The sequence below is a fragment of the Kwoniella bestiolae genome, chromosome 2, assembly GCF_000512585.2.
Source record: "Kwoniella bestiolae CBS 10118 chromosome 2, complete sequence".
Lineage (NCBI taxonomy): Eukaryota > Fungi > Basidiomycota > Tremellomycetes > Tremellales > Cryptococcaceae > Kwoniella > Kwoniella bestiolae.
The window spans coordinates 2,589,119-2,609,471 of record NC_089242.1 but is presented as its reverse complement, the minus strand read 5'-3'; the positions used below and the strand labels follow the sequence as shown (position 1 = coordinate 2,609,471).

The 20,353-nt window shown below is 46.9% G+C and overlaps 7 protein-coding genes across 7 annotated transcripts; 2 read left to right on the top strand and 5 right to left on the bottom strand.

The window, feature by feature from the left end:
- Positions 1-265: 265 nt before the first annotated feature.
- Positions 266-1,522, bottom strand: I302_104125 (dephospho-CoA kinase; the record flags this gene model as incomplete). The annotated part of the gene is made up of 4 exons (XM_019189491.1): positions 266-719; positions 953-1,322; positions 1,417-1,446; positions 1,516-1,522. The coding sequence occupies 4 exons, from the start codon at positions 1,520-1,522 to the stop codon at positions 266-268; spliced, it is 861 nt and encodes a 286-aa protein (XP_019049053.1).
- A 501-nt stretch (positions 1,523-2,023) lies between these two features.
- On the bottom strand, positions 2,024-3,477 carry I302_104124 (uncharacterized protein; the record flags this gene model as incomplete). The annotated part of the gene is made up of 2 exons (XM_019189490.1): positions 2,024-3,220; positions 3,349-3,477. The coding sequence occupies 2 exons, from the start codon at positions 3,475-3,477 to the stop codon at positions 2,024-2,026; spliced, it is 1,326 nt and encodes a 441-aa protein (XP_019049052.1).
- A 979-nt stretch (positions 3,478-4,456) lies between these two features.
- On the bottom strand, positions 4,457-6,161 carry I302_104123 (GTP-binding protein ypt2; the record flags this gene model as incomplete). The annotated part of the gene is made up of 8 exons (XM_019189489.2): positions 4,457-4,583; positions 4,848-5,055; positions 5,234-5,329; positions 5,469-5,481; positions 5,571-5,629; positions 5,804-5,875; positions 5,983-6,014; positions 6,139-6,161. 8 exons carry the CDS (start codon positions 6,159-6,161, stop codon positions 4,457-4,459), a joined length of 630 nt encoding a protein of 209 aa, XP_019049051.2.
- Positions 6,162-6,636: 475 nt separating this feature from the next.
- I302_104122 (uncharacterized protein) lies at positions 6,637-10,238 on the top strand (the record flags this gene model as incomplete). The annotated part of the gene is made up of 10 exons (XM_019189488.1): positions 6,637-6,866; positions 7,031-7,274; positions 7,371-7,559; positions 7,627-7,806; positions 7,864-8,096; positions 8,154-8,298; positions 8,354-8,860; positions 8,927-9,044; positions 9,102-9,796; positions 9,894-10,238. 10 exons carry the CDS (start codon positions 6,637-6,639, stop codon positions 10,236-10,238), a joined length of 2,886 nt encoding a protein of 961 aa, XP_019049050.1.
- Positions 10,239-10,631: 393 nt separating this feature from the next.
- I302_104121 (uncharacterized protein) lies at positions 10,632-13,479 on the bottom strand (the record flags this gene model as incomplete). Its single annotated transcript, XM_019189487.1, has 7 exons — positions 10,632-10,808; positions 10,897-11,043; positions 11,157-11,315; positions 11,415-11,689; positions 11,745-11,974; positions 12,025-12,685; positions 12,738-13,479. 7 exons carry the CDS (start codon positions 13,477-13,479, stop codon positions 10,632-10,634), a joined length of 2,391 nt encoding a protein of 796 aa, XP_019049049.1.
- A 1,953-nt stretch (positions 13,480-15,432) lies between these two features.
- Positions 15,433-15,749, top strand: I302_104120 (uncharacterized protein; the record flags this gene model as incomplete). Its single annotated transcript, XM_019189486.1, has 2 exons — positions 15,433-15,635; positions 15,695-15,749. The coding sequence occupies 2 exons, from the start codon at positions 15,433-15,435 to the stop codon at positions 15,747-15,749; spliced, it is 258 nt and encodes an 85-aa protein (XP_019049048.1).
- Positions 15,750-16,873: 1,124 nt separating this feature from the next.
- Positions 16,874-19,031, bottom strand: I302_104119 (kynurenine 3-monooxygenase; the record flags this gene model as incomplete). Its single annotated transcript, XM_065869803.1, has 9 exons — positions 16,874-17,201; positions 17,315-17,512; positions 17,605-17,669; positions 17,730-17,909; positions 17,980-18,130; positions 18,191-18,507; positions 18,575-18,675; positions 18,739-18,840; positions 18,914-19,031. 9 exons carry the CDS (start codon positions 19,029-19,031, stop codon positions 16,874-16,876), a joined length of 1,560 nt encoding a protein of 519 aa, XP_065725875.1.
- Between the last annotated feature and the right edge of the window lie 1,322 nt (positions 19,032-20,353).

The following is a 20,353-nucleotide window of genomic DNA, read 5'->3' as shown; positions in this document are numbered from 1 at the left end:
ATGTCGAGCAGAAGAAGAGGGGATGAAGAAGAAAGCAGAAGGGAAGGGACAAAGGTGAGATGCAAAGTGGACTTGTTCGAGTGGAGGGTCTTTTCCCATTCTCACGTGGCACATGATACTGATCTCCAGCTATGTGAGGTGTGAACGATGGGCAGACACGGTGGTAGTGGGGATGCAGAATGCATGACAGTGCTCAAGCGGGTAGATAGGTATATCAACAGTGTATATGCATGATCTATGTAAAATTTCATACTAATCAAACCAATTACTCATCCGTAATACTTCCCCCCGTCCTCCTCCTCCCACCAGGCCTTCCATTCCTCTCCCTCAACTCAATTTCCTCAGGCTTCCAACCCCTATCTACCTCTCCCCTTCCCCTCCTCCTCCCCTTCTTGCTCCCTACATTATACTTCAACCACCTCGAAAACAGCACCATCAACCCCGCCGTCAATCCCACAGGAGGGACAAGCCAACAGAGCTTATACCACCATCCAAAGTAATTGAATCCCTGCGATACCTTCCACTTGCTCACCAACTTGTCGATCTGCACTTCTAGGTCTTTCATCGTTCCTGAGTTATCGAGGACGTAGGTCGAGTAGTTGAGTTTCTCGCTTAAGGACATTTGCGATGATATTCGGGCTTTTGCTTGGGTTTCGGTGAGTGGGGGAGTGTTGGGTACGGGGCGGGATATAAGACGGGAGAGTTGGAGTTTTTCGTTTCTAAGTGTTCAGAATGATAAGCAACGTTGTGATATCATGAGTGGGAATATGGTTTGGATTTCGGATAAAACAGAATATCCAGTTGCTGAGGGAAGAACACGAAAGTAGCAAGCCGCTTTTTACTTGTAAGCTATCCATCTAACTTCTTGTCGTGTCCAATTTAGTCCTTGCACTATCGCCTCCTCACAAACTATCCCACCACTTCATACACCAAGAAGAAGACACACACTCACACATAAACAACCACAACGTCCCCAACCCACCTCCACATCCCCGCCTCGACCAAAAGCGGCACATCCACAATAACACACCATTCTCCCCCCAACCAATAACTCACCGTCCGCTTCACCATCTCCCTTCGTACCCTCGGGTGAATGACAGAGTTGAGCCACTTCCTCTCATCCGGGTCATTGAAAATGATTTCACCAAGTGCTGCTCTGTCGAGTAGGCCGGACGAGTCGAGGATCCGATCGGCGCCAAAATGGTCTACTATGAGGGAGAAGCCTGAGGTGCCAGGTTCGATGACCTCGCGAGCTAGGAGGTCGGCGTCTATTATGGGGATGGAGTGGTTGGTTGAGAAGATCTTGGAGACGGTGGATTTGCCTATTAGGTCACAACATAGGTATATCAGTGTGACATTCCCTCTCCGACGGTGTATATCCATATCCAAAACGTGATAATCAGGCTGACGGCTTACCTGATGCTATACCGCCTGTGAGACCGACGACTGGGTCGATGTAATTACCTTGTCAGCTGAGCAAGTCCGAGAACTGAAGATCGGCTTTTAGTAGCTCACCCAACATGTTGTGCAAAGAATATATTTTTGATGACATTTAACATGAAAGAGAAGAAGAAGAAGAAAGGATAGATTAGAACACGACCACGTCAAAACATCATCTCTATCTGGTCTCGAAAAGTGGAGGTAAAGTCGCAAATCGATAGTCGGATCTGCTTTGTAACATGTAGCTGCAACATACGGCGTACACACCTTCAATGCATTTGACATAATCGAACGGTAAATCATCTGGCTTGTCTCTCTAGGAGAGAAGTTTTTAGACGTGACAGACAACATACATGGCTTAAAAGAGTATAATACAATTATATCTATATTATCAACTGTTGTTACAGTATCCGGAATGTCCATCTTTCGTATATCATGAACATCGTCGTGGCGTCTACAATACCGCCGTCCTCTTCCTACCTGACACTCACACCTCCCCCAGATATACATCTCCCACATACACTTTTCCCTCTTCCCTCTACATCCAACCAACCGTCATAATCCTCGTCCCAACCCACTCTACCTACTCCAAACTCCCTCCCAAACCCTGCACCAACGCCTGAATCATCCCCTTCTTAACGCTCAAACCCTCCCTAAACCTACACATAATCCAGTTCGAGTTATTCCCCACCATATTCCCGCTCCTCGAGTTAACAGCTCTTATAACCAGCTCAGCAGCCATCTTGCCCGTGTTGATCCTGTTCTCCCCATCAGGATCCGATCCACCAGGCTCCAGGGTACTCTTCAAAGCCCTCCACGAATCTTCCAACGTGAGATTCTCATTATCCGACCTGGGGTGGGAGTCGGTATGTTGTCCAGCGAATGAACAGCCGTATTGCTGGCACAGCCTTGTAGCATACACTAATAATCCTGGATCATTCACCACGTGCGAGTCTGAGACGTGACAGCATGATTTCAACCTTGTGAGGAGATCCAGTTGGACAGGTTGGGGGTTGGATATAGGTGAGATGGTATTTTTAGATGAGGATGCATTGTTGTTGTTGTTGGGGGATGGGTCCTGGTCAGAGGGAGTATCAAACATGCTGAACATCCCTCCGAAGTTTGGTGTGTTGCCTGTCCCACCTGAGGAGTTCCCATTCTTGTATATATCGACGTTGTTAGTCAGGGAATTAGCGAAATCTGCGAATCCCGGATCGGGCGATACAGGCAGATTGAACGGCATGGGTAATTGGTAATTGAACGGTTGAGGGGAGGTATTGGTATCCCGGAATAAGGGTTGTTGGATATTATGTTGTTGTTGACCGAACGAGGAGGATGAAGAGGAGGTAGGTAGTGGGGGAGGAGGAGGTAAACTAGCCCTGGGAGAGAGGGTTTCCGAATCTCTCATATCTCTACTATTTGACATCTCATCATGCGTTTCATTCTCCGACGACTCGACGGTCGGCGTGGGTAGACCCAACGCTCTTCGTTCCCTCTCTCTCGCTTCTTTACGCGCCCTAACCCTCTCCGACATCGGTACACCACCTTCCTTCAATGCTTTGCCCCTTCCCGTAGGACCTGAGCCGATCCGACCCCTATCTGCCAGAGGGAGGTTCAAGAGGGCCCTCAACGATCCGTTCTCCTGTTCTAGGTGGAGGATCCGTTCTTCCAGCGTAGCGAGATGCTCGGCTCGTCGGAGTCGGAATGCCCGTTGGACCTCTCGAGCACGGGAGGGTGGAAGCTTGTCATTGGGTTTACGTCCTCGGGGTTCGTGGCGGTCCTTTAGGGCGGAGTAAAGTCAGTTTGAGCGTGCACCATCAGAAAGGATGTGTGTGGTCTGCTTGGACGAGTACAAGCGTACTGGTAAGTGTGAGGGGAATAACGAATGAGTGATCACACAAGACTCACTTTGGGTGTACCCGAACCATCATTGTCCGTATCGTTATTTTGGTTGTTGTTATTTGCATTTGAACCAGTCGACGAAGGAGCTAACGAAGTCGAGGCATGGTTGTGATTGTGGTTATTATTATCAGACATGTCTGTTCCAGATTCCAGGTATTGCCAATTGCAATCGCAATCCTAATCCGTATCAAAGGATATTCGGTGTTGCTAATCTGTTATCTAATCTAAGGTGTTTGGTTTGACGTGCTGACGTGACTGAATGGGAATCACGGACGTTGCTTGGGTGGTTGAGTGGTGATGGTGATGAGATGGGATTGTTGCAAATAGCACAAGAGTGACGACGTATGGTGATCAAAGTGAAATTGACATAGATGAGTATTTGAAAAACCCAAAACTTAGCGATGAGATGAGATCAAACTGGTGCAATCCAAACGCACTGACCAATTGGATCGTGCACCTCCTTTTATTGTTATTTCCTTTTTAGGTAATATTTGGGAATAGGAGCTCGGGTCGGAACTTGATTTTGCGTGCATCGGCGATTCCGTATGAGGCACGAAGGCATGAGTAATAAGGGGGGTTTATTTGGTTTTATCATTTTATCACACCCAGATTCATCTTTTTCAATTTATGGATTCACATCATGCCATCACCGTGACTCACGCTGTCGATGCGAGAACCACATGAAACATGAAACAGTTCCAAACGTGTGCTCTTGAGCCTGCTCAAGTCTCGCTTAGTTGGGTATTTGATATTTACTTCTTGACTTCTTCCTCAAAGCAGGATGTGATATATCAAAACACATCATCCTCATCCGCCACGAGGCAGTCAAGCTATACGTGGTATGTGATAGGAATGGCATAGGTCTGAAACTCAAGTTCAAAAGAAATCATATATAAATAGGATAGAATAAATAGATTCTTCCGCATACAATACAGGTTTTTCATAAGAGCAAAAGGGAAATATGATGGATTGGATGAGTGGATGTGGAAAGAAGTGAGAAAGTTGAAGCAAAAGAAGTGACTTCAAATTGAAAAGGGTAAATCCGTCCCCGCCTTACTAAGCCGCTCTAATACTCTGGTTCTAACCCTTTGACACGACTGCCCGCTACCAACGCTTAACTACAACATCCACCTTGTGAGGTGCTGGATTGCTTGTTGACGTCTACACCTCGTCGATCGGCTCCGAGAGATACTGGTGCGGCTTCTTGAGGTTGAGAGTCGATAAGTCGGGTCTTGATATCTCTGCGGTTATCAAGATATAAAATCAGCTTCAATCTCACGATGCACCGAGCAAACCCAAATATCCTTTCTTCTGCCTGCCTAGAATTCCCCTCCCCCTCCCTCACCTTGATCTTGCGAAAGATTCACATCACCCTTCCCAATCTCAGTTATAACCTCAACTGTCACTTCTCCTTCCATGCGATTTTCCTCTCTAAGAAGCAGTACACCCATACATATCTCTAATTCTCGCAATCTGACGCCACTCAATGCCCACACCCAGCTCACCTAGCAAGAGTGAAGAAAGCCTCTTCCACACCCTCATTCGCCTTAGCCGAAGTCTCCAAGAACCTCAAACCGAACTCATCGGCCAAAGCACGACCTTGATCGAGAGTCACCACTCGCTTCTCGTCCCAATCGCATTTGTTCCCAATCAAGATCTTGTTGACGCCGGGGGAAGCGTGTTGTTCGATGTTGGCGTGCCAGGTTCGGATGTCTGGTAGGGTAGGAAGATCGGTCAGTACGTCATGTATAAAATGATTGGGTTGCCCCGAACAGGAATGTATATCTCCGGTCATTGTTTCTTGATCATGTCCACGGAGCAGGCATCCAAGGTATCCAGTCCTTCCTTCTACTCTCCTACACTGCTAATCCTGCGAGCCACGTAAACTCACTGTTAAACGATTTCTCATCTGTAACATCATATACCAACAAGATACCCATAGCACCTCTGTAATAAGCTGTCGTGATGGTCCTGAATCGTTCTTGACCTAATCAAAAGAGCAGATCAGCATGTCATAGACCTTGCGTAGTAGTGAAATTATTTTTAGGTGAAGAAATCTCTGGGGGGAAAGGATGTAGGTTGCATGCGTGTAATTAAGGGGGCTCAATTCATTTGAATTCACGTACCAGCTGTATCCCACTATCATGATGACGAAGCAATGTCAGCTACCATATCCTGGAAAAGAGAGTTGAAGGCCGCAGGAAATGGACTGAAAAGACCACACTCACAATCTGCAACTTGATTCTCTTCCCGTCTAACTCGATAGTTCGGATCTTGAAATCGATACCTGTTCGCATGGATCCAGTCAGCACAATCAATCTGATATGCCCTCGACTTAATGAGTATCATCGTATTCTCCCTGCGCCCATCATTGCCACCGGCAATATCTTGCCAGGGAGAACACCATATCCCTCCGCTGCGGCTTGCTAGGGACTCAGGAGTGACCGAGTCATCTACTCACCAATAGTAGTGATGAAGGATGGTGTCCATGCATCATCACAGAATCGAAGTAGTAAACATGATTTGCCGACACCTGCATCATATCATAGCACTTCGTTAGATGCTATTCCTCGGGCGCTTGTATGAAAGGCGAGGGGGCAGGATGGATATAGTATATATGGTCAAGCCCCTGTAACATACCTGAATCACCAATAAGTAGTAACTTGATCAAGCTATAATCCCAGCAATCGGTGTCAGTACCCACTCATCCTCTTCTGACGATTTCAGTATTCGAGACTGATGAGAACGCGTCGTCTCCGACCATCTTATCGAAAGGGAGGAGTGGAGTGTACTCACAAGTCGTAATGAGGACCTGCCATATCGTCTTGTCTTTCTATGCTCTTGTGTCGTGCAGTGGTACGATGAGAAGAAAGGGTTGATATGTGGATGAATGATGTGTAGAATAGGTATGTATGGTGGAGTTGATGATGGTGTGGACGGGTGTATTGATGGATACGGACAGGTGATCTCCCAACTATGTAACTTGCTGTGTACGTTATATTGCTATTATGATATGAGCTCACTCAAGTGCTACTACCGGACTCAACCGCATATAGACATCCCTTCTCCTACTCCCACTTTTCCACGTGTAGCGACCCTGCTTGCCCCAGACGGAGATATAACCATGGTTCATTCGCATATAACCGGTATTTCGTGCATGTGGCACTTGCTTTGCTCAAGGCGCGTTCATCAGTAAGTTAACTTTCGACAATTAGAATAAGAACATCATCATTCCTCTTCTAATCCCTTCGTAGACAAATCAGCCAACACACAAAGAGCCATAGCCACAGCAAGATGAATAGCTCAACCCGATCAACAGGCTTTGGCGGTTTGGGAGGATCGACCTCAGCCAGACCACCAGCCAATACCACCTTGTCTTCTCTACTGGCTCAAGCGAATTCATTGAACGAAGTGGACTATGATTCCGAGTTACCCCAGATCAGGTTCGGGATAGATGATATTGAGAGGATGAGTGAGGCTGTTGCTGGGCGGGGGAAGAGGGGGAGAAATGAGAAAGGTGAAGGGTGAGTAGTCTACCTTGCATATTGGATACTCAACTTAGGAGGAAGGCAGTAATCCCGCTGGAGAACTTTCCTCTATTCTTCTGCTGTCTGTTAAGCGTCCATCTTCCTTCTTCTTCCAGAGGGTAAATTTAAGCCTGTTGACTAACATTCATTCGTCTCATCAGATTTAATCTCCTTTCCAACCTTGGAGTCAACACCTCCCAGCTCACCCACAATATCGCCCAACTCCCGAACGCTCCTGAACCCTCTACGAAACCGAGGAGAAGGCGACAACCTCAGCAAACCAGGTTAGAGCCATTGGGAGATATCGGACCGTCTTATGGGATAGGTGATGGTGATATTGGAGCTTGGGGCCGGAATTGGCATGAGATGGTCATTCTGGGTGGTATCGAAGTTCAAAGGCAACGAGTAGGTGCCTGTCCTGTCAAATCTTAAACTGCTGATCCACTGCCCATATGTACGATGCACGAAGGGTACTGAGCTAATGAGGATGTATTGTGTCAGACAATCAGTTCATTCCAGAAGCAATTCCAACAACGTATACTCCAGAATTGGGAACTCGAGAAAGCCAGAGTACTTCAAGATGAACTTGGAGTGACGGACGAAGAGATTGCTGGGATCGTTGGATCGTCAAATGGTGGATTGGCGGGGTCCGTATTGGGTAAAAGTGCTTTGGGAGCTAGTACAAGACGAGTAAGTCGGTTGACCATGACGGTTATCAGATGGGAAATTCAGCTGATATTGATACACATGTTTCCAGTTCCCTATGGCTCAATCACAATTGGGCAAATCTACTTCTGAATCGAGGGAAGGTGGTTTGGTCATGCATACCAAGATGGTCAGGTACGAGAGGGTCATTGGGGAGCTCAACCAACGGAGATTGCGGAAAGAACCATTTGAGCTTTGTCAAGCTTTAGAAGAGACTGTCAAGGGAGATTCAGTGGGTACAACCGGCTTGAGCATTCGGTCATCTAGCTAACTTCTCCCCCGTGCTCAGAAACACCCCCTCTTACCCGCTTCGTACCATATTCTCGCTCACTTAACTCACGAACCCTCTCTGCGCGACTCAGCGGATTACGCTTCTAGTTCAGCTGAACCCTCTTACGCACCCGGAGAACCTGTCCAGGAAAGACAATACGCTGCTGCATACCTCGGAGACCAACGATCCAACCATGCTGCTCTGCTTAGAGGAAGGTTGGTAGCAGGCGGAAGACGATTTTTGGAGCGAGAGTGAGTCAATCTACGGTACGAGAAGTATTGACATGCTGACCATCTTGATAATTGTAGTTTCGAAAGACACGTTGACGAGACCATCGCCAAAAACCCTAAGGAAGCTGCTCTTGGTGGTGTTCCAGGTATCAAGAACAAGATTAGAGCATTTGTAGATGTCACCTTGAGATCCAAGGAGTCTAGAGATGCCTACCGACCTGAGGTGAGCTGCCTGATTTTAATGGGACTGACAATATCAGCTGACATGTCCCACTTAGACCGTCAACGGATCCCTTCTTTGGGCTCAGCTATATTACCTGGTCCGATGTGGCTATATCGATGAGGCTCTTACCTTGATCGCAGAGAATCAACAACACATCTCTCGAGACGATTGGACTTTCCCCGGTGCCTTCAAAACTGTTTTATCCTCTGGTGAAAGGCGATTACCCAAATCTCAACGCGATCAACTGTACAACGATTTCAACGCTCATATTCGAAACAACCCCAATGTCGATCAATTCAAGTACGCATTGTACAAGTTGATAGGCAGATTCGAATTGAATAGGAAATCAGCGAAGGTAGCTTCGACAACCGAAGATTGGATGTGGTTACAACTCAGCTTGGTCAGAGAGAGTCAAAAGGATTCGGATTCGCCTCAGGAACAGTACGATCTGGTTGATCTGGGTAAATTGGTGCTGAAGTTTGGTCATGATAAATTCGATTCGAACGGTACTAAGCCTTTGAGCTGGTTCAATCTTCTGCTGTTCACTGCGCAATTCGAAAAGGTAAGCACCGGTTCAGGTACCATAGCCGATTGGCGCTACATTTGCTGATCAGCTGTGCTTCTTTAGGCTATCGCATACCTCTACTCGAAACCTCAGCTCAAGACTGATGCTGTTCACTTTGCCATCGCTTTGGCCTACTACGGTCTGTTGAGAGTACCTTCCAAAGGCGAAGAAGCAGAGTTATGTGAGTATCAGCTTATGCGTCAAACCAGAATCAAGCTGATTTAATTTCGTCAATTAGTGATCACCGATGAAGCCGACGTACCTTACCTGAACTTCCCGCGACTTATCAAACAGTACATCTCACCCTTCTTCCGATTAGAGCCTCAAACAGCCTTGCAATATGCCTACCTAGTTGCTTTATCCAGCGACTCTCCCAATCCTGCCATTGGGCAGAGACAAAAACAACTCGGTCTAGAATTAGTACGAGATATCGTCCTATCCTCACGATCATGGTCCAAATTGCTCGGAAGCGTCAGATCAGACGGTACAAAGGAGACCGGTATAATAGAGAATGATCTGAAGCTGCTGAAATTGGTGGACGAGCAAGATTACCTCAAGCAGGTCGTCCTCAGCGCAGCCGAACAATCATCATTGGATTCATCCCTTATCGACTCGATCGAGCTATACCACCTTGCAGGATCGTACGATAAAGTAGTAGAGAACGTTAATCGATCGTTAGGTCAATCGCTTGGTCGATCCTCTTCTTCCCAAGATATCAACTCGAACACCGAGAACACGATTGGTCTGTCGGGTGCATTCGGAGGTACCAACGATATCTATACGTTGGCGTTGAAGGTGCATGATGTCTATGAGAGGGATTTCGCTAAGAGGACGAAAGTCTCGAAATTGCATTGGGACACATTAGAGGTGCTGCTCAAGTTGAAATTGGGTTTGAGGCAATTTGAGGAGAACAGGCCTGATCTGGCATTGGAGGTGGGTTCATCACCGATCTTTCTCGACTGTCCTTTTCCCATGACAAGCAAAAGAATAAACCAACTGACATTGATATTGATATGTATTTGTAAATTAGACATTCAAATCCACCCAACTCCTCCCCCTCGACGCGGATTCTTCATCAAAATCGAAATACGCCCAAAACTTCCGAGATATCCTGGACCAACCTGTCATTTCCAACCTCGATGAAATAATCATAACCACCATGAAATGTTTACACCTCTTATCGCAATCCCTGAAAAACTCGCCATACGGAGATCACTCGAGACTGATCCAGTTGAATTTGCTCAAGCATCAGTCTCAGTGTTTGATCCAGTTTGCTAGTACTTTGAGATTGCGGTTGGGATCGGACGTTTATAGGCAATTGAGCAGTATGAGTGAGTTGGGTTGTTTCTGGGGCTGGGGAATCTTGATATCATGACGTTTGCTAACTTGTTATCCTTTGGATACAGGTGCTTTCTTCTAGATGATATGGTGTTAGTAGTCGTGTTTGAAGTTGGTGTAGAAATAGCTGATTGAATTTATCAGGGATGAACAGTATGTCTGCTCCGTAGAGATCAGATAAGATCACCAGATGAATCAAGGATATGATAATGCATTAATACTTCTATAAACCGCCTCCAAATCTTCCCTATTCCTTCTTCCTTCCAATCAGAACCAAAACGCAACATGATCCATCAAACAGGCAATGATGAAATCAACTCCGTTCAAAGGTATTAATCCTGACACACAATAAATATTCCTGCAAACTACAATGATATGTTTTCCTGCTTGTACTGCCCCTTCGTCCCGCTACACAACCTCAACTTTCAGCTTATGTACCACCACCAGATCGCTCAACGGGGATCTTCCTTCTCGTATCCCTCTGTGTGCTGTCATCATCAGCATGAGGACCAATCTGAGCCTTCTCGCCGATCTTTCGAGATGAGTCTAACTGAGCCAAGTGGGTGAAAGCGGATTCAAGTGATAACTCCTTAAGACCAGCGGCGATCTGCGTTGATAGTAGGTGATCAGCAAACATTACCATATGTGTCACGAGCATGATCTGTGAGAGTGTAAGTGTACGAGCCAAAACTCACATCAAGGTAATCTTGGAAGTCGACAAATCCTTTTCTACCGAAATCGACTTCTCTCAAGATACTCTCCGCCAATTCGGTGGAAGAATCATAACCCATGTTGGCCATTGCGTGGATGAGGTCAGCTTTGGTGATATGTTGGTCATGATCCTACAAAGGAGGTAATAGAGTCAGCGTCATCTCATCAAAGACTAAGGAGGAAAGTGACCATGCAAGCCTCAAGTACCTGCATGAATATGCGGACGAAGGGTAAACAGACTCACAAAGTCAAAGTCCTCGAATTGTTTCTTCAAGTTGCTAACTTCATCGGGAGTGAATTGAGCTCGAGCGTACAATTTGGCATCTTCACTGTTGGCGAGACCGAGAGTACCGATGTTACCGTGCGATTTAGCAACGTCGGCGAGTTTGATCTTGGTAGCTTGCTGTTGAGGTTCAAGTTGATTCATCAGTATTGCTTCTTCTTTGCCTTGCAATGACAGTGACATGATTCGCTTCTGCTTTCTGTTTTTATGAACACTCACTTCAGGTAGACCCATAGATTTCAAGAATTCGACGGCATTGTCAAATTCAGATTCCTTCTTTGATCTGTCCCAACCCAACTCTTCACCCATGATATCGATGACTCGGGGTAAAGTTTCCAAGGTGACTTGAACGTTCAAGAATGATAACCTGGTTCTTCGAGCGATGAAATCGACAGCGGTCAAAGCGTATTCGCATCGAACGGCATATCGAGCCTCAGCTTCGATGTATGGGTACAAAGGTGAGATTCGGACACCGTGGAGGGGCCATGACTCGCCTGTAGAGTAGGGTTAGCTAACTGCATGATGGGCAACTAGCATCGTGAAACTCACCAGTGGTAGAAGCCATAGAAGCAACGGTCCAAGCTCGGTCACCGTAAGATTCAGACAAGTGCTTGGCTACTTCAGTCTCAAGACCGAATTGCTGGATAAGCTTGATGTACATTGTCTTGCTCCAGGCGTGACCACCGACAAGCTTGATGTGTTCAGTCGTGCTTGGACCGATGGGTTTGAGACCGTACTCTTTGATAGCAGCGTCGACGGTTTCCTCAGCCATAGCTCGGCTTCACATGCAGTCAGTAGATGAACCTTAGCGAAGGGAAGAATAACTCACTATGTTGTCCATTTACCACCAGCAATAGTCAACAAACCACCCTTACTGATGTTGATCATGTGGTTTCTAACGAGCGATTGGGTGTTCTTGGCAGCAGGGTCCATCACCAAAGGTCGGATACCTGACCAGGCGGAAAGCACATCACCTCGTCTGACTTTAACATCAGGAGAAAGGTAGTTTCTGACCTCGTCGAGAATCCATTGAATTTCCTTCTCGGCGGGGACGGGGTTTTGTGAGACGGTGGTGGGGGAATCGGTGGTACCGGCAATAACGTTTCCTTGCCATGGTAAGAAAAAGATGACTCGGCCATCGGAGGTAGCAGGGTCAAGGAGTCCCATGGTCTTGGGACCGTAGTAGTTGGGGAGAGTGATGTGTACACCGGCAGAGGGAGCGACGATCTCCTTGGTAGTTGGTTCATCAAGTTTTCGTACACCGTCACTGAAAGGTCCGGTAGCGTTGATGACACCTCGACATCGGACTTTCCACTCCTCACCAGTCATTCGGTCTTTGAGAGAAGCAGCGTAAATTCTCTCTTCACCACCTCGCGATGGGTCTGGTCGTTTGTGGAGAGCGGTGACTTCGACGTGGTTGGCCATCACAGCACCGTGCTGCACAGCGGTCATGACGAGGGAGATGTTCATTCGAGAATCATTGTGTTGTCCTGTAGCTCTTGTCAGCACACTTATCGGTCCAGTAATGTACGAAAAACTCACCATCGTAGTAGACCACACCACCAACCAAACCATCGGACTTCAACATTGGGAAAGCCTCCATGGCTTTACCTTTACCCATCCAGTACGCACTTTCCATGTTCTCCTTACCGGCGAGGATATCATAGAGTTTACAACCGGCGTAGTAGTAAGGGAGTTGCCACCAGGTGTAAATAGGGAGGAGAATAGGAAGCATACTGGAAAGATGAGGGGCGGTTTCCAGGAAGACTCTTCGTTCCTTGAGAGCTTCCTTGACCAACTTCCATTGTTCGTAATCTAATTCGAAAATGGCTTTTTGCAAGTATCGTACACCACCATGTACCAATTTAGTAGATTTGGAGGAAGTACCACTTGCGAAATCGTCTCTTTCCACACAAGCTACTTTCAGACCTCTACTAGCGGCGTCTAAAGCTGTACCAGCACCAGTAGCACCACCACCAACGATCAAAAGATCGAACACGTCATCACCCTCCGACTCGGCTTCATCTTTCTTCAACACAGCTCCAGGTTCAGGTGCACCATCGGAAGTTCGATGCACGTAGATACCGGATGTTCGGAGGTGTTCGAGCATCTGAGCTCGGGAGGGAGGTGACCATAATGGTCCTGGTCGTTTCTTGTAGACTGGGACGGGTTGGGAGTCGGCGTAGGCGGGTCGGGAGAGGAGGTAAGCTGATCCAACAGCTACGGTGGCGGTGGAGAGGACGAGGGCCCTTCGTCCGGGCATGAATGATCGACCTCGATACATTGTGAGGGGAATGGGTGATTATGGAAGGGGAAGGAAGTGAATTGGGTTGATTTATGTAGTGATGATATCAACACACGTGTGTGGTTGATCCGATCTTTGACAAAGGATGTATTCTCCTTTGATAGAAGGGTTTGGATGTAGAAGACTGTTCAAGGTGTCTTCGTGATTATAGGTGGGATGATTTATACGATCGAACAGAGGATCGTGAAGATGGATATCGATGAAATGAAACCGGATCAAATATGGACCGGTGGGTTTTCGGGGTGTATGGTCAACTCTCGACAATTCGTTGTCGAGGAGGAGATGAGCAGTGAGCGATGAGCGATGCTCTTTGTTGTACAGTAAGGTATGTACAAGGATATGTCAGAACAGACAAAAGAGAAAAGGACGATGAGATGGATGTGGATGGATGTAGATGGATGGTAGTCGGTGACTGTTACTTTTAATCTCAGAATCAGAATCAGATGGAAAGCTGTTTTAAAATGAAAATGCGGCAAAAGTGGTGACCCTAGCATCCCTTTGACCATACGCTAAAATCAGATAATAAGGATGTTTTACCCTGGAAATGACGTGCGGCCCGTAGTCATCTCTTTCCTTTTGCTCGGCCCGCGGTCCGGCGTATCATCCAAGTGGAAACGGACCACAAATTTTGAAAGACTTCTGCAAATTGATCAAAATTCCCAACTTTCGATAAACGATTGGGAATCTGCACTAAGCACGAAATAACCTGAAAGATTTTTATATCATATCCCCCATATCATCAACCGCTGTCTGCGTCATTTCCATCTGTTACGAGTTCACCCATGTCGCCCCGATGAGCAAGTCGAGTCGAGAGACTCATACCCAAACCCATTAGTTAGGGTATTTAGCGATATAAACGTCACTACCCTTGTTCGTGGAATGAACGTGTAACCGAAATCGAAGAAGAGAGGGCTGCCCCGCGATGCGCAGTTGTTACATGCGATGACAGACAACGGACCCAGGAAGGTTAGACCCCATGGGTGGGTATAAGCCTTCAAAGGAGTACCCACCGCTTCTCGCCAGTTGTTCGGTCTGGTCTTTCTATCAGGAACAAGGGAAGTATAAGCGGAAACGGCCGATAGGACAATACATATCTCACGGCGCATTCGCTGGGTCGTGCTACATCGTTCTGCACAATTCACGCTTTTCTGTCGCAGAGCCTGTCAACACTGTTCGATACCTGTGGTATCCTCTGTGTTCTTCATATGGTGTCTGCGTGTAACAACCTATCGCGACTCCGTTCCCCTCACCTAACTATTCGCCGTACATTGGGGACCCGAAATAGCGGGTACAGCGCATCCCAGCTCGATTTCATATTCAGGTTATCGCGCCACCCACCGTGTCCAATGTCGCTTGTGCTCGTTTCCTGTTCTCGTCTCTTCTTCCTTTCCCCCTTTTCTATAGGTGTGTTGTCAATACTGATACTGATAATGTCATTTTTGCCGTATCTGTCGAGGGAGACAAAGGGAGGATGACAAGGGAGAGAGCGGGGAATGAAGCTCAAGAGCAAGAATCTTGAGAGGACCTAGTGGCGGGAGCGAACCGAGCAGGTAAGATAGCGAGTAGCAGAGTCGGTCATAAAGACCTTTGACTCGAGTCAACCCCGACACTCCGACATAGCTCCCATGACGCATCGGCAGAAAGGTCGAACGCTCGAACTACTCATTCTCCTTTCAGTCGGATCAGCCGGCAGCGTTCCGCATTTCAGACAGCGCACCATCGACCAGGAAAACCTTTGTTGTGGGGGTCCTACAAAGGTCGCAATGACCCGTGCGGTGTTATCTTGAGTGAGATTTTCTCAAGTCCGATGAAATGATCGTGGAGATATAAATACGTGTGCGCGGCGGAATGGCCGTTTCCCATCTTCAACAGGCTCACCACTACTTGCTACTTGCACATCTTAAACAAATCATACTTATACAGAACTGAACGATGTCATCTTCATCCTCTAGCACTGGCGCCGGCACCGGCACTGGCTCTGTCACGAATCCTATAAGCCGTGCGAGCGGGCCTAGTCAGGCCACAACGTCTACTAGCAACGTCATCGCTCAAGGTTCTTCCGCCTCTTCCAGCGGCGGCACTGGAGCTGGCGCTGGAGATGCCGGGACCCACCATTCAACATTCGACATTGATCCGTAAGTCAGTTGAACTACCTTACCAGTGCGCGGAGTGGCTGACACTGCCCTATCTGCAGGAACGAATTTGCTTGGCATGGTAATGACAATGGTGTCGAGGATGCTTGGAACTGACTTTGGCCGTACTGGACATTCTGATCATATCATGAAATCATGTGTTCTATTATTCCTCGCTCTCTGAAGTGCAATGGATGATGGCGAATGTAGATACTACCATTGACTGGGCGAGATGATACGATGGGGAGCAATCTCATATTTAGCTATTCGATGAAGGATTTGCTCTGACCTTTGTGATGCGTGTGTGTTTGCGCTTGCATCACCTACTTCTGGTTCATCTTGACTCGCATTTGTAGTCACACGGCAGGATGGTATCTACTAGAATGACACTCGATCATGCGTTTTTTACTAAACTGACACCTGCGTCGTTTTATTACTAGAATGACATCGTCCCTGACAGTGAGGCAACACTTGCTTCGCACTGCTTCGTACTCAGCAGCTGCTCTATCTTTGCTTGTACTTGCTTGTGAGCGGCAGACTGCAGTGTGCTTACTGGGAACGCAAAGCTGCTTCCTCCCCCCCTCCCTCCCCCCTGGGTTTCGTCATCATGCAAGAAGGACAACATTGTTCTTCTGTTCGGAATTTGGGAGAGTGAAGCAGGGACTCTGCCAGACCGCCGCATCCCCAGCTAGACATTTCTGGTGCTAACCTTGAGATGAGGCTCAACACGGCAGCTTGTAACTCGTATGAATAAGCTGCCAGCTGCGGCATTAGACTGACAATTGGTGTTCTGAAGGGATGTCATTCTAGGAAGACCAGTGTCATCCTAGTGAACAAACGCCACCAGTGTTATTCTAGTAAAAAACGGGGTTTTGGATGTCATTCTAGTATATACCTCCACGGCAGGCATTATCTCCCCAAGAAACACCGCAGATATCATTGAGAGGGAATTCAACGAGCAGTGGCTGCCCCAGGACGCAGACAAACAAATCGATCAGATGATAAGATCTAACATGCTATGGATCTGATATGCATTACAGGGTCAAGCTACCATCTTGTGAGATCCTATAATTAACGTTTGTTATATCTGAATATGTACTATTTATGTGATACTCTGTCTGAGAATCCCATGCTTCCGAAATCATCTCGCTCCTGTCCGCTGCAATTGTCAACAGAGGGTATCTTGGTTCGTCCTAATGATCAATTTAAGATATCCATGCTATCTATGATAGCAACCATGTTTACTTCCTATCCAACCACCTCCTAACCACCTTAACACCCACCATCCCCACACTCCCCAACCCCACCAACCCCGAGACATACCCAGTCCAACGCATAATCTCCTTCTGCCTCTGTTCTTTCCTCAAAGCCTCCGAATAAGGCACATCCGGACGGAAAGTGACCATATCATACAGACTTGTCCAACCTTTCACCCTCTTCGTGGGGAACGGGTCGGTAAGAGATAGATGTAATTCCTCGGATCTGGAGGGGATGATTCGAGTGAGGAAAGAATCGAGGAATCGTCGGATGTGATGTAATGGCGATAAGACGTGGGACCGCATTTCGGTGCTATGAGAGAATATCATTGATCAGTCGAGGGTACAATAGAGTTGTAAGTGAGGAGTGTAGAAGCTTAGATGAAAACAGCAGAAGGAGACCATAGAAAGAGGATGACTACCCACTAATTCTGCAAAGCCAATTCGCAGATCGCTTTAAGATCCGCATGTCTTTCCACCGAATAAGCTTTCAGAGCTAGTTCGAGATCTTTGTCTGTTTCACCAAGTTTGAGTGTAGTAGTAGAGGTTATCTTGTGCTTCTCTAGTACCGAGTTGAGTACTCTAACGTCTTCAAGACCGCAATTCAGACCTTGACCGTAGAATCTGAAGAATATACATATGAGCACTTGATCTGAAGCAACGCATAGACATTGAGAGATAGAATGAGTCGAAGAGGAGAAGAGCGAGGGACTCACGGTACCATACTATGTGAAGCATCACCGAGAAGCAAAGCATGAGATGACCATGCCGAAGGCGTACACTGTCTCAAACATCAGCTCTCAATATTATGAAGGTAAGTCGTTTAGTGGAGCTGACTCACATTGATAGTCACCAAATTACCCCTTGGGTTATTCATGAAATCATCCAACAGCTTCTTCTCGCCAACAATCTGCACAGCACTAGGGAAATGCTCGATGAAAAATCGACTTGCAGCTTCTCTGGAGTTCAGCGTCGAGAGGGAGGAGAATGGAATGAACAGGGTAAGGGTGAATGAGCCGTCCTAGTAAGCAACAACAACACAGATTAGTACTACCCTCGAATCGGAGGTCTATGAAGCATAAGGGACACACCTTGTTAGGCAGACCAATCAACATGAATGAATGTCTTGGCCAAATATGAAGATGGTTCTTATCGATAGCGTACCCGCCAGGCTTGGAGGGATCAGCAGGCATGTGCAGTTCGATATATGCGTGAGGGATGAACGACTGTGAAAAGTCGATTCTGCAGAGCACACGAAGTTAGCTATTCCCAAATATTGTACGACATGAAAGAGTAGCTTACCTGTCCATCCTCATCATTGAGTTCCTAACCTTCGACCAACTCCCATCACATCCGATGATAAGATCGAAAGATGTCCCCTCCTCGTCTTCCTTCTCTTTTGTCTTCCCCTTATCACTGTTCCCTCCTGCGATTCTTCCATCATCGTGCTCTTCCCCTGTCACCACTTCCTTCTTATCTCTCGTGGAGGAAGAACCATGAGCAACCCGGTGGTTCAGATCGACATGGGACAGTTTAGTCTGGAATCGAATCTTGATCTGAGAGGGTAGAGATTCCACTAATCGTTGATTAAGTAATGGCCTACCAATGGAGTTTATACACTATCAAATGACCCAGATAAGTATGTTGACAAATCTCCCTGTAATCACTGCGGAAAACGCAACTTACCTGCCCATTTATCGGATCATATATCTGAGATTCCTGTTTCCCATCCACATGATGGATCATCCGACCTTTCATAGGTATAGCTTCGTTCTGGAACTGCTCAGCTATCGTATCATTTGGCGTTATGTCAGCTTGATTCAGGATTTATGCCTGAACTCCTAGCTCACCTAATGAGGGATCGACGCTTCGCAAGGCTTCCAATCCCCTGGAGGAAATGGCCAAGTTGATGGATCTCAGATTACTAGGAGCCGCATCTTTTCCTCTTGGATCTGGGTCACATCTATCAGCATTCCTCTCGCACAGTGGATAATGGCAAGAGGACCAAAGCCAGTCATTACTCACCATCACGCGACTCCCAAACTTCCACTTCCCATCCTCTACGATGTAGGCTCAAAGCGGTAAGGGCACCGACGGGTCCTGCACCGATGATGAGAGCTTTCCTAGGTCTTGTCTCTGACATTGCGATGGTGTTAGAAATTAAAGCGCGTTATAAGGATGTATTGACTAGATGTGACCTCTACGACGCAGATCTCCCATGATTATTTTGACGATCTTTCTCATCTGTCATCACACTTCGGACTCAATCGGGGACCACCTCCACTCTTACCTATGCGACCACTTCTTTATTTCCTACGTCCATTTAAGGGCACAAAATCAACCACCAAACGAGCGTTGCGCTAACACCATCCATCCAAAAAATTTCGACTTTCCCACTTTCTTTTCTTTCTCTTCTTCTTCTCTATAGCCCAAGCACAAGAATCGTAATCGCAGTCTACGCACCATAGATAATCCTCCTAGAGGCAGCTCTATCACACTCAAAAACTGTGGGTGAAAGTCCCCGGAGCCTCTTTCTCCATCCCAGGTCATCCAACCACCTTTTATCGTACCATCAGAGCTTTGGTCCTACTAGATCATCATTACCTGATTGTAGATTCGGAGATGAGAAGGGAGGGTATGGATTCTTCCGAAAGGGCTCATATCTAAGTACTGTGAGAAGTAACCATTTCATACCCCTCCCCTCTTTCCAGTCTTGATCGTATGGGTATGGTGGTCGAACGGACTGGACTTCTTTTGGTAGATTTGAGGGACTCGGTCCATTCAAACGATATCTTTTGATTTCCCCTAAACGAATGACGGTCCATCCGATTCGCTTTTGGAAGTGATATCGGGTCCAATGAGTCACGGTTTGACCGATTCCCCCTCGCTCATCTACCTATCAGGCGAAGATATGAGCCGTGGGATTATTAGATGAGTGAGAGGGCGTACGGATGTAGGGAAAGATGAAATATGCGCTCATAGATTATAGTTATACGATTGCCTTTTCATACCCCCCTTCCTCATTAGAGGAGGGATATGGGGGAGAAGGTAACTCGATGGGGCTTACTCTGTGTCTTGGGCTTATCACTCCTCCCTTTTTCATTTCACTTTTTCACCTTTTATACAAAATAAAATCACCTACACACCTGATTTTATCTTGTTGATCCCTCTTCTGGATACGCAAGTGTCCGAACTGGGCTTTCCTCTTGACACCTTCCACCCTATGATGCTATTGAATTTCTTCATCGCTAGCTTGGTTTACCTGACCGCCTGACATCGGTCATCAAGGGTATTCCAACGCAGGGAGCGATATCATAAATTACTGCTGAGGGTTCCACTCCTTCTTCTCATCATCGAATTGCCAATTGATTCCCTATTGACATATCATAAATTATTTACAATATCATGCATACATGTACTTTGATGTGGAGGCCTAAACGAGATAGTCTATATACAAACACCAAC